A 15,641-nucleotide genomic window follows, 5' to 3' on the forward strand; every position below is an offset into this window, starting at 1 on the left:
AGCACTCGGGAGGCAGAGCCAGGTGGATCGCTGTGAGTTCGAGCCAGCCTGGGCTACCAAGTGAGCTCCAGGAAAGGCGCAAAACTACGCAGAGAAACCCTGTCTCGAAAAAACCAAAAAAAAATAAATAAATAAAAAATAAAATGGTCGTGTTTATATGCTATTTGATTCTTATATTTAGTAAAATTTACTGATGTAAGTAATTTGTTGTTATCATGGTCTCTGTATATCAATACATAAAGTTTTCCTAGGTCAAATATTTTATCTGTCAGAGATTTTTAACAGCTTCGTAAGTATTTCATTATGAACTATACAGTAATACAATTGACTAATTGCTTTCTGTTGAATATTTTGAGATTAGAAATGAACAATTGCAAGGTCTAAAGATGGCTTCCAGCCATTGACTATCTTTATACCTAAGCACCTTTTACAAACAGTCATCTTAATATGGCTTAGACTTAACTATTTATATAAATACCATACCTTCTCTTATAGCTGTACAGGGCGCCCCTTCTTCGTGTTCCAAGCGGATCTCTTTTAATGCGACCAAATTCTCTGTCAATTTACTTCTTCCTTTATATACTGTTGCATACGTTCCCTATAAAATATATTTGAAGGTCCTTGTTCAAATGTGGTCGTCACCAGGCATAGCAGTGTATGACTTACTTCCAGCACTTGGGAAGCAGAGGGAGGCAGAAGCCACCCTGGCCTATACAGTGAGTTACAGGGCAGCTGGGACTACGTGCTGGAGCTTCGTCTCAAGAAAGTAAAGAGCCTTAAGCTCAATTTTTAAATTAAACTAAAGCATGCTAAAGTTACCTTAAAACGAAACATCTTATTCAGTTTTTCTTACAGAAATGCCTTAGTTTTGTATGTACGAATCCATATTTCTACCACACTGTGGTGTTTCCAAAGCATAAAAAAGCATTTCCTTCATTCTTGTGTTATTCCAGATTAACAACTGATCGATGGATTAATATCAAAGGCACTTAAGGTAATGGTGTATAAAACCCACAGGGCACTGAGCACTGTCAATGAAAATGTAATGACAATATTCAATCATGAAAACCTGCTCCGGCCTCCACACTCTTCAGAGTCTGTGCACATTAGCCCTCCTTTAAAAAGCCCCCTGAAGGCTTGCTCGTTCTTTTCCTGCCCTTTCTTACTGGAGATGGCAGGCCATTTCTAATTAACAGCAGTACAGCTATTAGAAGCAAGTTCAAGAAAGCTACGGCCTAAAGAATGTTCTCACCTTTGATGACTTTTCTCTCTATAGATAGTTATTCTGAATTCACACAATATCCAGATCACAACAGACTCCAAGAAGTAAACAAGTAGGTGCCTGTTCCAGTACTCACAAAACACAGCATTTTTTTAGGGAACAGGTCTACTAAGAAATATTAACTTCATCTTTATCAGTTCTTCAAGGACTGAGACAATTTATCCCATCTAGTTCTGCTGTCATTTCAGAATTAGGTATATATAGATCTTTTAGACGATAATAACTAAAAATCTGTAGTTTTCTAAGCTGGCAAAAATTATGTAGTGCAAGTCTGGATAACAAGAAAATGTCTTATTTTAAAAGTGTACTCACCTCTCCAAGCTTTTCCAATTTGATGTAGGTCTCCATTTTCCCAAACCCAATTTCTGACTGAAAGCAAACAATTGTGAATTTAGCATCTATTCTTAAACCTTTACCTCTTCTAACTTGTAACTCTATTCTAAAAAGTAGAAACTGTTGAACACCTGGCAAGCCTTAAAATACATTTGTTATTAGAACATCAGAAAGTTTAAAAATAGCAAAGTTTATAATTAAAATAGTCTATATAAGAACGACTAATCTTCTGTTAATGAACATGCAAACCTCTAAAATGTGCAGGCCACAGGCATTTGAAACCCCAACCAATCTGCAGACTTCCCTCACAGGAGCTGTTCTCAGGCTTCTGTTACAATCATACACACATGTCATGCTACAACACGTGTTATGGCACTGCTTAATTTGGTTTTAATTCAAATGGTAGTGAATTTTTCTTGTTCCCGTTCACAGAGTGAACAATGCTACATTGAGAATAAATTCAAACTAGTATGAACAAGACAGTGAGCATCATTGAAACATCTTAAAATATCATCTACAATGAAAGGCACATGGGAAAATGTAACTGTAAGCTAAGAACTTTTTCTCTCCGAAGAGGGACTTCTTTCCCCACTTGTTCTTTTTATGGTGAATGAATGCTTCCATACCCTGCAAACACCCAATACATTGTGGTCCAGTAGTGACTATGTCAAAAATACTGAGGTTTGCTTTCAAGATTATATAAGGTACTGACAACAAACTAGGAGCTATATAAACAAAATGTTTTAGAATTACTATAATACTAAGTACACATGGAATAAAATATAACAGATGCATCAAAAATTAATATAGCAAGAGTCGCTCTTTAGAGAATGAAATATAGTGACATTATTAGTATATATCACACACATGAATACATGTGCATGTGCCCAAACACACACACACACACACACACTCAAGTACATATATACACACAAAGTAGCTACAGTCAACAATAATAGAATATGTCAAAATACCTAGTATATTTTAAATACTGCTCACAAAGAAATAGATATTTTGGCATAAATACGCGGCTTACACTAATCAAAGCACATTGTGCACATGTACTGAAATGTCACACTGCACCCCATAAATATGTAGACTACATGCCAATGAAAAGTAAGCATATATCTCTAAGAGAAGTGAAGACTAAAATTGTAATTATTAAAGTTATATTTGAATAACTAGTTAGTCTAGAAGATGAACAGCACTCCTGAGCGCCATCCATGTAGATGGCCAGGAAATTCAACAGAAGGACTTACACTAGTGACTGGCTGTCAGATCCTAATGCACAGAATGACGACACAATCTCAAGCCCCTAAGGAATCCTCAACTTAGTGGACTCAATGATTACATCTGAACAGCAATTAGTGAATCTTTAAGTGGAATTTTTAGAAAAATTTGCCTGTATTTTTTGTTACACAGATTAACAATAATTAACAAATAATTAACAGAAGTTAGCAGCTTGTTGCCACCCCTGCATAAAGTATTCAGAAGACAAAAGACAAGCCCATTTATTCAACACTCACGGAGGGCAACGCCAGGTGCTGAGCACACGGTGAAAACAAGATGGCGTGCACACTTTAGCGCAGGCTAACAATGTGCGCGCACGTCTACCAACAGGCATCATAAAAACAGTCAGAGATGGTTCCAGAAGCCTGTATTTTAATACACTATTAAGAATCCATAATGTGCTCTTTATACAAATGAAGATTTTTTTTTTGGTAATATTCCAAGAGAGTAATTCATTACTTCAGGAAATAACTTTTCACAGTCTAAGCAATTACCGTCCAGACGACTCTTAAAACAAAAGCATACAAATATGAAATGATACATAAAGTAAGTTATATCGTATACTGTCTACCTACAACAGTGTCACAGGACAGTGACAGCAAGCATTAGGGGAGATTTCTAGCTTACTTGGGATCTAGTAACATAGCCAAAAACGCACACAGGAATGGGACAGAAGCACTATCAGATAACAGTCAAGGCCTAAAAACAAGCTTCAAGACCGTAAGTACAAGAACGGACAAAGTCTAACACACCAAGAGAGATGGTATGCTTATACAATTGTGCACCATACAACTGTGAGAAGAGACTAGAACCACAAGCAACAAGTCGATGAAATTCACAGACTTAACACTGAACAAAGTAAGTGACTACAAAAACACGTTTTGTATATTTACATCCAGGCTGTGATTCTATAATAACATTATATCAACTTTATATGATAAAGGCGCGTATTTCTTGCATATTTGTATAAACATATTTTATAATCTATAGTCATAACTACATACAATTCAAGAGACTAAATGAGAGGAAGCAGGAAGCAGATTCAGGTATTGTAGAAGATGTTTGTGATCCCAACACTTCAGGAGGCTGTGGAAAGTGGCTAAGTGAGGCCACTCTGATTTACACAGTGACTTCTAACCCAGCAAGACCCTCTCTCAAAGAAAATATGTCGCAAAGTATTAAGTACTTTAAAAAACAAGTATGATCACGTTTATGAATACTAAAAAGGCTCAGACACGCCGGGCGGTGGTGGCGCACGCCTTTAATCCCAGCACTCGGGAGGCAAAGCCAGCGGATCCTGTGAGTTGAGGCAGCTGGCTACAAGTGAGCTCCAGAAAGCGCAAAGCTACACAGAGAACCTGTCTCGAAAAAAAAAAAAAAAAAAAAAAAAAAAAAAAGGCTCAGACAGAAAATCACACTATGAAGAGTATAATCTCAACACAGTATGTATGACCAAGTATGTAAAACTAATCTTTGTTTTTGGGAAGCAGGAATTATGGGTAAGCTGAGGAAGGAGGGTATTAAGTAAAGAGAAAAGTAACAGAAAAGTGTCTAAAGCTTTCATTTATTCATCTGGGTACTGGTTACAGCGTATGACACCACCACACAAATACACTGAGCTGTACCTGGGGTCGGGTACTCTGCTGTAAAATGTACTGTCTACACACGGCGGGCTGCATGTCTAGTACATGGGGCACATACATCCGCAGATACATCCAAAACTAAGGTAGGACCTAAGTCTGGCTGCCATACACCACGACAAAACGCAGACAATAATGTAATAAAACTGAGTGAGTGATCCAAATTTACATGTAAAAATCAATTTCAGGGCTAGGGGTACAAATCAACGGTGGAGCACTTGCCTAGCAGATCCCTGTGTTTCCTAAAGTTATGACACGGGAAAGGATGGGAAGAAAGAGCGGGAGGCAGGGAAGAGGTGAAGAGAGAAAAAAAGACGAAAGGAGAAACAGGAAAAAGAGCTGCGCCCCAGAGAAGCCACAAAGCCGTCCTGACGGCAGAGCGCAGGACAGAAACTTACCAAGGAAGCCCTCCTGGACCTGCGGCTCATGGGCTGGTCGAACGGGGGGCTGCTGATCTGCAGCTTCTCCAGGTAGCCATCAGGTATCCTGATGTCCGCAGGCAGGGACAGCCGCTTGTTCAAGTCCTGCACAGACCAGCAAGACCAGGGCATCAGACTTCAGAGGCACGCGCCCAGGCACGTTGTTTTCTAGTGGTAAGTAACTGAAGCTTTCTTGCAGGGCCAAAATGACTTAAGGCAAAAGTACTTACTATAACCAAAGGCAAATAACGGGGGTTTTTACAGAAATGGTTTAAAAAGGCTCAGTACTTTCCGTAGCAAATTTAAGTTGACCTTTACTCTGCAATTACTCTATGCAGAAGTAAGCAGCCTAACACAGAATGTCATCACTTCAGTAACAAGAGGACAATTGGCAGGGGTCAGTTCTCTCCTTCCACCATGGGGGTTCCAGGGACTGAACTCAAGGTTACAGGCTTGCTGACAAGTGCTGTTAACCTGCTGAACCTTCTCTTTAGCCCCCTAAAGTTTTATTTTAAAACATGCTCAGAAAAAAAAAAAAAAAACCAAGACAAAAAACCATACTTAGTATCATTGCAGCAAGCTTTTAACTTATAGGATATATTGAAATAATAGTCATAACAAACTTCTGTCCATAAGACTAAAAACGTATTTTTTTTAAATAAAACGAATCATGTGAGGTTAAATATGTATTATGTTTACGAGTGTCTTGTTTGCATTTATGTATGTGAACTGTGTGTGTGCCTGGTGCACTCAGAGGCCAGAAGGGAGTATCAGGTCCCCTGGAACCACGTGGGCACTGTGGCTGAACCTGGGTCTTCTGCAAGGGCCACAGGTGTTGGGCCACCTCTGCAGTCCCCACCCCTTCTTCTTTTACATAGAGAAATAACTTAAGTCTACCAAAGGGATGTATACGTAGAGAGCCATTTAGGAGAGACTAACGAAGTCAGAGAACAATCTGGCTCTGGTTTATTTATACCTCTTAAAAATCAAAACATATATATAAACTACAAAGTGTCCGGATGACTACTGAAAAGGTGTGATTAAGAAAATGTTTTCTGCAGAATGTGAACTGTAATTAACGTACAGTTGTCTTAGGGTGGTAATTAGAAAAAAGAAACATCAGACTCCGGCTCACTCAGGCACAGCAGCCGTTCTTGTGGGAGTGCCATTTGCCTTCATGAAGAGTTCCAGATGAGCTCTATTTGCTGCATCTGTGTGCGTGTTCCTTCATAAACACCAGTGCTCTTCCCACAGAGGTGTGTCGGAAACGGTTACCTCCATTGAGATCCGTCTGTGTATTCGATTTCTGAGGCAAACCCCTGTAGGGGACTGGACTTCATCAGATGACGTCCCAGAGGCCTGGTCGCTCTCGCCGTCCGATCCCATTTTCAGGTTTTCATGAACAATATCTGTAACAGAAAAGGAGGCACTGTTTACCTTTAAAATACAGATCCTTATATAGTATAATTGATTATCATTCCAAGAAAAGAGACAGTCAACAATCGGAAATCACAGTATTGAAAGTCATCTATATTCTGGATACATAGATACGCAGTTGACAGATCGAAATAGAAATTCCTTATAAGACTCTCAGGCCAGGTGTGCTCGTTAGTTTTTAGCCCACTTGACACAAGCTATGGTCAACTGAGAGGAAAACGTCAACAATGTCTCCATCAGACTGCCCTCTGGGCCAGCTTGTGGGGAGTTTTCTTGATTAATGATGGATGGGCGAGCCCCGCCCACTGTGGGTCCTTACTTGTATAATAAACCCAGCTGGGCGAGCCAGTCAGTAAGGTTCCCTCTCTGTGGTCTCTGTCTCAGTTCCTGGCTCCAGGTTCCTGCCCGGCTTGAGTTCCTGCCCAGGCTTCCCTCAAAGATGTACTGTGACTAAGATGTGTGAGCCAAAGAAGCCCTTTCCTCCCCAGCTGCTTTGGATCATGATGTTTATTACAGCAACACAAAGCAAACTAAGCAAGAGGAACCAGGACTGTGGGCTCTTGTTCAGACAGAACTGTTATGTGCTGTTATGGAGAAAGAGAGTGAGAACGTTTGAAACTTTGGGCTGGAAGAGCCATTGACCCTTGGAGTCGGAAGAAGGCTGAGAGCAACAGATGACGAGAGGCGTGGCTTGTGACGTTCAGGGGAGGGAAGCATTCGATCAAGCTTTTCATATATTCTGAATTTAGAACCTGTGGTTTCTGGCCAGCTGGGGGTGAAAAGCAGGGGTGGTTATGAAGAGACCAGCACCACTGAGGTGAAATCTTCTGGCAAGTGTTTCCTCGGGGTCACCACACAGAGCCGTGGTCCAGAAGGTGGCAAAGGTGCATTTCAAGCTGGCAGCCAATGTTGGCGATGTGTGATAGTCTCCCCTGTGTTACAGGTGTTGGGAGCTGGGGAGCTGCAGGACTGAAGGGGTCATGGAGAGCAGCTGAGAGCACCTGGCCCTGTGAGAGGCCAGGAGCGGCCACTGGTGAATGTGCAGTCTCAGTTGCAGTGGAAAGCCCAAGACTGAAGGAGTCTGGAGAGCCTGAAGAGAGGCTAAGGCTCGGCGCCACATAGCACGCTACAGAGTCCCTGGAGAGAGGCCAGATGACGCCATTGGCGGATATATACAGTTACAGTGGAGACCCGAACACACTAGAATCCAGGGCTGTGGAACAATCACATGGGCAGAGGCGGGTGTGCAGCGGAACCAACCTGAGCCTGTGAGATTAGCTGCATGTGCCGTGGATGGCACAGTAGGAGAGGTGAAGCTACTCAAGTCCCTTAGCACCAGAGGATCTTAGATGCTGGACATTTAGCTAAAAGTTTTGATTTACACTCTTAGATGGTGGATTTGCTCTAATTTTATTGTAACTGTGCCCTTTCTTCCCTCTTAGAATAAGAAGTATGTAACCCTTTCTATTTTATATAAGTTCAAATTGAGAGAGCTTGAACTTAAAAGATATGCATATTTTAAAGAGAAGTATTCAAATATTTTTAAAACTATGGGACTTTTAAAAATGTATTATGCTTTATAGTTATATAATAATAATATTAGTATGACATCTTGGGGACAAAAAAGAAAGGAACGGTTGGGGCTTGATGATGATGTGTTTGTCAAGATGACAAGGGTTTAATTGTACTCATGTTTTTTTTTTGCCAACTTGACTCAAGTTAGAGTCACTTGGGAAAAGAGAAAGTCAATTGAGAAAATGCCTCCATCAGACTGTTGTGTAGGAAAAGCTTGCAGTGAGTTTTCTTGATTAATAATTGATACAGGAGGAGCCAGCCCACTGTGGGTGGTGCAACTGCAGGCAGGTGGCCCTAGGCTGTATGTAAAAGCAAGCTCAACAAGCCACATGGAGCCAGGCGGTAAGCAGAGTCCCTCCATGGTCTCTGCTTCAATTCCTGTCTCCAGGTTCCTGCCATTCCTGAGTTCCTGCCTTGGCTATCCTTCAACAATGGATTGTGATCTGGGATATAGAAGTCAAAAAAACAAAAACCCCCCTCTCTCTAAGTTGCTTTTGATCATGGTATTTCTCACAGCAGCAGAAAGCACACTAGGCCCTCAGGCATTGTGGCACATACCTTTAATCCCAGCACTAGGGGGGCAGAGGCAGGAGAGGGGGAGAATCTCTGTATAGTTTCAAATTATGAAAAAATTTACAAGAAAAAACCATTCAAATTATCAAGAATTGAATAAAATTACAGACTCAAAATAGTTCTTGAGAAGTATTCATTTTCCAAATTCTAGGAATCAGAGTCTTCCAAGGATAACTGACTTTCAGATCGGAGAGCTGAGACACACAGCTGCAGACAAGAAACCTTGCCTTTTGCTTCTTGTGACGATCCTTTCATTAAGTGTCATTAGGTCAACAATAAAATGGAGTCAACTCACAGACTAGTCTTTTTCAAAAGCTGCTACCCACCAGGAGCAAGAAGGATGTGGAGGCACATGCCTGTAGTCCCAGAACTCCAGAACTAAGGGCAGGAGGATGGAACAGAAGATGCCAGCTGAGGCTACATAGCAAGATGCTATCTCGATTGAGTGTTCCAAGCATTATTCGCCGAGCATCACTACAAAATGAAGTTTGTGGCCTCCAAAGTATCAAAAATCTGCTGAGAGCTCCAAGTGCAGCAAGGCCATGTAAGCTCAGTGACACAGCATTTGCACAGCATGTCTTTGTGGGGCAGAGATTCAGTTCCCCGGTACTACCAACCAACCAAGCCACAGGCAAAGAAGAAGCCAACCGCTCCTGCTGTGAAGGACTACACGGCCAAGGTATTGACCTCAGACATGAACAGACAGGTGAGCACCATCTGACTCAACCAAGAGAGTATTCACATCAACAAACAAGCACAGATGTTCTGTCTCCTTCAAGATGCAAGTGGAGGAAATGATGAAGGCTGTGGTCAGAACTTCACTAATCTCTTCAAAGTCAAAGGACTTTGCTGAAATGTGAAGAATATCAAGAACCAGAGAATATTTGCTTAGTCAACTTTTGTGCCACTTACCATTAAGCTGACAAGACATAATACACTTTAAATTCCATGTACATTACTAACGTTTTCAATAGTACTACCTTAACTAGACCAAGCGTCTCATTTTTATTTTTATTTATTTTGTTTTGTTTTTTTTGGGACAGAGTTTCTCTGTGTAGCCCTAGCTATTCTAGAACTCACTCTGTGGACTAGGCTGGCCTTGAACTCACAGAGATCTGCCTGACTCTGTCTCCTGAACACTGGGATTAAAGGCGTGCACCAGAACAGACGTTTTTATATTGCTCCTGAACTAAAAATGTTTGTTACATTTTTAAGGATTTATACCCACAGCAAAAGAATATTCAACAGAGACTACAGCAAAAGAATATTCAACAGAGACTACAGCCCATAAAACCTAAAACATTTACTAATCAACCTCTTGTCTACACAACTGATAATTACAAGCCAATACCAGATTTCTTGAAGATAAATATTCCCTTCACAGCTGACTTCAAAGTATTGGGATAGTATTATTGGACATGGGATGCTGGGAGAAATGTGCAATGACAAACCATTATGTAGTATTATCACTACCAACAAACAATGCAAATAACCCTCCGAGAGTCGATAATTGTGGACAGGAGTAAAGCAGTTACAGGGGATGGCTTTGGAGTTCTAATTGCCTTTGTTTTTTAAATTTAGCTGCTTAACTATAAACCTTAACAACCAACTATCGTAATCATTTCTCATAACCAGCTCAAGATGTTTTCAGCACACCATCCTTTGTGCGGTACTGACAGGGATAACGGCACATTTCTAACAGACGAAACCACATTGTAGGGAAGCTCAGTCTTAAAATTACTGAAATGAACCAGGGAGTAACCTACAGTGGGTAAGAAATAAAGCAAACAGTAGAATAACATATTCAGGAACGTTAGAAAATACAATCATCTAATGGGACAGTGAAACAGCAATGTTTAAAATTATCTTTAAATCAAAACATAATACACTACTATCAAAAAAGATCAGACACATGAAATACACAAAACCCTGCAGATATTTTTCCTAGATATTCCTAAGGACATAAAGGCAAGAGAACAACAAATCAGGTGATAATCTATTTCCTGTACTGAACCATTATGTGGTAATGATATAAATAAAGAGCTACTGAAGTATGACTATATACTATGATACAGTATGACAGTTAAGCCACAGTTTGAAATCTTTCGTCTGCTTTTTTATGGAGGTTCTTCTGGGTGAATAGATATGCCAACATTATTCCTCTATGGTATTAGCACTCCTCCATCTTTTTTCTCCATACAACTAACACCCAGTGTAGATGTCCTACAACCAGAAAGTCAAATGCAACAGAACCACATTACCTAATCGGCTTCCATTTCTGGGCATTGCCATGAAGGAACCAAGGCTTCCTCCGATAACACTGTGGGGTCTTCGCAATGGCGGCTTCTTGAAGGACCCTGTGTACTGATGAAGGAAGGAATGTACACTGTGGGACGTGGGAGGTCTGCCATTCTTCACAATAGGCTCTGTGTTCACGGCATCCAGGAGTCATTCCACAGTCATCGCAAGAGTCGGGATCAGATGAGAAGGATTAAGAAAACAAAACCAAACAGAAGGTTTTAATGGAGATCATTTACATGTAAGCTCACCTCTTTGGCTATTTATTCAAAGTGCTAGAGTAAAATAACTTCTATGAAAAATATATTTATAGAAAATACCTTAATATTTTAAGTTGTTTCAATGACCAAAACTGGTTAACATCACTAATATACCTCACCAAGTTTTTTATTATCAAATTACCTACATCTTTGATTCTATTCCATATGCTATCTTACATGTGTCTCATGGTTAAATATGCTATATAATATAACACACATAATCCTTATCTAAAGAAATTTATACTTCTATTGGTAGACATTCAGAAAGGTAAGTCAATTAGTGAATAAAGCAGAAATACTTAAATGTATATCAATATGGAGGCAGAGATATTTGCTCCAAATTTGGTATTTTGTTATATAAATAATCTTTAAATAAGCAAGAGTCATTACCGAGCAGAAACATCTGACAATATAGGACATCAGAATCGGTTAGCTATACGTGAGGAAGAATCTTAGTGGTATTTTGTTTGAACACCTAATTCAATTCTATTAAGAATATCCCCAAAAATGGAACTGCTGGTCCATATGGTAATTCTATGCTGAACTTTTAAAGAAAATGAAACATTAATTTTTGACAATTTTTAAAAACTAAACTCTTAGGGCTGGGAATATAGCTCAGTGGTACAGTGATTGCCAGCAGGTGTGAGGCCAAGTCCAATTCTTGGTGTTACAAGAGCAAACACATAAATAAAACGAGACATATAATTTTTCTCTGTTATCTTTCACAGTAGGTATTTTAGAAATAATAGCTTACACCTCCATTTATGATTTTTAATTTATATTTGAATAAAGCTGTTCTAAGTTAGGGCCAGTATGTGTGAAGTGGCCAAGATTAACAACTTTAATCAAATTTCATCTATAACATTCAAGATTCTTCTTTCCTGGATTCAGTCCATCAGTCAAGGTGCAAACATCCCAGCTACGCACTGTACTGTGAATTACAATTATCGCGGAACATCGTCAGCTGAGTTTAAGCCTTCCAAGTGTGATACAGTTATTAAAACTGCAGAAATCTCTCCAATTCTGGTTGAGAGGAATACCACAGATGATGACCGAAGGGCCATGTACATTAGAATTTTTCTAAGGTATTTATATAATTACAACCCTACAAGTGTGAACTTCTCCATTTTGTTAGTATGCATGACAGCTACATGCCTACACATACTGACAGAGTAACAGGGCTCTCGACCGTGCTCGTGATCAAACTAGAGACAGGAAATCAAAAGTTGGTCTGGGGCAGTTTATTCAGAGAAGTTACAAATGATTTTCCTTAAGCCAGACTGCCACTGTTTCAAACTAGACAAAGATCACTTTTGCTTTATAAATTTATTTTGTTACGTGTGAGATTTTTAAATAGTACAGTCCACATACATTCTTATGCAGTATTTTCACATGAACTCTATCTCTGTGTGCAACCCTATCTTGTGTAGTTCTTATGCTAAAAACAAGAGAGGAAGGAAAAAACTCTCTAAGGGGGGGAAGGTATTTACTCTAGCAAGTAGGCACTGACAAGGTCAACAACAGACTTAGAATTCCTGTCAAAACTGTAGGTGAAATCCACGTTATACACAGAAAATAAGCAGCAACCGACTATGGTAGTCATGCCAAAGAGGAATCAATGTCTACCTATGTCTTCAGGTATGATATCAAGTCACTCTGGTGAGGAGGAGTTCCAACAGCGTCCCTATTTTTCCTTTTTCACTGTCTGTTACAAATAAACAACTTATACTATTTTTAAAATATTAGGTACTTTTAACATTTCACCTGTGATGGTTTGAAAGAAAATGCATGCCCACCCCCAAGGGAGTGGCACCATTAGGAGGTGTGGCCTTGTCGGAGTGGGCGTGGCCTTGTTGGGGGAAGTGTGTCACTGTGGGGGTGGGCTTTGAGGTCTCCTTTGCTCAAGCTATGCTCAGTGTGCCACACAGTTGCTTCTGCTCCCTGGAAATCAAGATATAGAACTCTCAGCTCCTTCTCCAGCACTATGTCTGCCTACATGCTACCACTGAGATAATGGACTAAATCCCTAAGCTATAAACTAGCCCCAATTAAATGTGCTCCTTTATAAGAATTGCCGTGGCTGGGCAGTGGTGGCGCATGCCTTTAATCCCAGCACTTGGGAGGCATAGCCAGGTGGATCTCTGTGAATGTGAGGCCAGACTGGTCTACAGAGCAAGATCCAGGACAGGCACCAAAACTACACAGAGAAACCCTATCTCAAAAAAAACCAAGAGTTGCTGTGGTCATGGTGTCTCTATATAGAAACAGAAACCCTAACTATGACATCACCATTTGTTACAAACTAATCAGATTTTAAGACAATTACTAAAGTATTTCAGAAAATAATCAATTAGTCTAAATTATTAATTACCTATCTAAATAAAGTCAGTGCATTTTCCATGACTCGATTTTAACACAACAGTTTGGTAATCAAATATTCATTAGGAATGCATTCTAGAAGCCAGGTACCATGATGGACATTGTGCCTCTTTCATCCCTGAGCATCACTGCAAATACCCTGGCCAGACATTTCTAGCTGCAAGAATGAGCAAGCTGGACTCAACCACTATCACCAAGAAGTCAATGGGGGCCTGGGAGGACAGTAGGATTCTGCTCCACGTAGCTCACAGATCCCTTTATAAGAGGGATAAATATTACAAAATCATCTTCAAGATTTAAGCCAAATACAAATTTTACCACCCTATAGAATGAAATCCAAATTATTGTCTTGAATTTCTTCTGGAGCTCATTTTCCTCCCCTTCTGTCAGAAACCAAGCCATCAAGGAAAGCATTCCCAAACCAAGCAAGGCTGCAGGCATGAAGCGAGGGTCTTGGCTCTGCTGACAAGAGGGAAAACCTTCAGCAGAGAATGATCTGTCTGAGTAGAAAAGCCAAGTCTCTGAGGCCTGGGAGGAAAAGCTGACTTCTTGATGTCACCGAGGCAGTATTTCAGTGCGTTAGTGCGTCCGCAGCCCCACACCATGACTGCTGACCTACAGAACCTTCTGTCTGCCTCACACCACAAGCATTTACCTGCAATGGGGCAGGCATTCAGGCTTTCAATCACTGCCTGAGATCTCCAACCAGAATTTCAAGTGCACAGGAAAGGAAGCTCTCCAGACGCTACGCTGCAAACCATAGCGCGTTAGTAGCCATTTTTATGAGCTCCTTCCTGGTCTCCAGCACATTCCTAGGGCTATTCTGGTTTTGATTGTACAACCTTGTTCTAAGATTTTCACCAAGTTTACATTTTAAGTCATTCGACTTATCAAACCCTTCAATCTTTTACATTACACTTTGGGCACTATTACTTTGTATTGTAAAAGCACTGTCAAATGAAACATCATGTTTCTGTCTTTGTTATGTGTTCTCAATATTATGAACACACTGTGGTACGTTAAATAAGAAAATAGTAAACTCACTCATCCAATGAACCTTGTAATCTATAGAGACAGTCAGTGCACATCCAGAATGCTATAAACCATGATAAAGCTACAAACAAGAATTGTATAAACTTGCTCAAGTTATAAAATATTTAAATGTTAATTTATTTAACAATTACTATAATTGTATATTATATGTTATATATATAATATAATATTATATATTATATTAAATACTATATTCATATTTAAGAACTAATGGGGTTGGGGATTTAGCTCAATGGTAGAGCGCTTGCCTAGCAAGTGCAAGGCCCTGGGTTCAGTCCTCAGCTCCAAAAAAAAAAAAATAATAAAAACAGAAAGGCGTTCACAGGAGTAGGAGACCAAGTACATGGGCAGTCCATCTCATTTGGGATGAGAACAGAATATATTAGCCAATATTCCAGTTAGTCTTTTGCTTCCAAAACACCAAAGAAGGATTTAGCCGAGCGCCACGTTCGGGTTCTCTACACCGAAGGCCTCAGCGGTGTTCAGGAAGCAGTCAGACGTCTCCCGCCCGGCATTACCGTCTCCCGCCCGGTATTACCGTCTCCTGCCCGGTATTACCGTCTCCCGCCCAGCATTACCGTCTCCCGCCCGGCATTACCGTTGTCTTTGCTGCTGCTCTCCTCCACCGTCATCTGCTCAGCCAGCTCCGACAGCGACTCGTCGATCGTCTGGCTTCCCCTGAGCGTGAGGGACAGTCTCCTCTTGAACTTTTTCATCCTACCAGCTGGATGCAGCGTGAAAACTTCTGAAAGGGAAGAACATGCGAAAATTGAAGTTTTAAATATTTTATTGCTCAAGAAAACTGTCATTCTGGGCTTACAGTGAATCTTCAAAATAGGAATATATTAAGGAGTCCTCGATTCCAGCAAACATCACAGAATCTACACTTTTTGTTCAAAAAGATGTAATTTGATTAATGCTATATTCAGTTGGCATCAATAGAAGGGAAACATTTTTACTGAAGTCCACAGAGAGACAAGAATGATGAGATCTGAAGGAATGAAAATCCCCTATACAGTACCCTCTGAAAACTCCTAGAGTGAAAACGGACTATTATGTTGATGCCAGGTTCCATCTCAAGTCTCAACTATCATTCAGGAAA

The 15,641-nt window shown here is 40.3% G+C and overlaps 1 protein-coding gene across 1 annotated transcript in view; it reads right to left on the bottom strand.

Annotated features, from left to right (window-relative positions):
* The window catches only part of Cdk17 (cyclin dependent kinase 17), an 84,997-nt gene that overhangs the window by 18,092 nt on the left and 51,264 nt on the right, over window positions 1-15,641 (bottom strand). The window contains exons 2-7 of the mRNA XM_037196819.1: window positions 15,138-15,284; window positions 10,811-10,975; window positions 6,240-6,373; window positions 4,944-5,069; window positions 1,595-1,651; window positions 484-598 (exon numbers count right to left, since the gene is read on the bottom strand). Of these exons, the coding sequence (XP_037052714.1) occupies window positions 484-598; window positions 1,595-1,651; window positions 4,944-5,069; window positions 6,240-6,373; window positions 10,811-10,975; window positions 15,138-15,255 (715 nt within the window). The 5' untranslated portion in view covers window positions 15,256-15,284. The remainder of the gene's footprint in view (window positions 1-483; window positions 599-1,594; window positions 1,652-4,943; window positions 5,070-6,239; window positions 6,374-10,810; window positions 10,976-15,137; window positions 15,285-15,641) is intronic.

This window comes from Peromyscus leucopus, chromosome 18, assembly GCF_004664715.2.
Source record: "Peromyscus leucopus breed LL Stock chromosome 18, UCI_PerLeu_2.1, whole genome shotgun sequence".
NCBI classification, from domain to species: Eukaryota; Metazoa; Chordata; class Mammalia; order Rodentia; family Cricetidae; genus Peromyscus; species Peromyscus leucopus.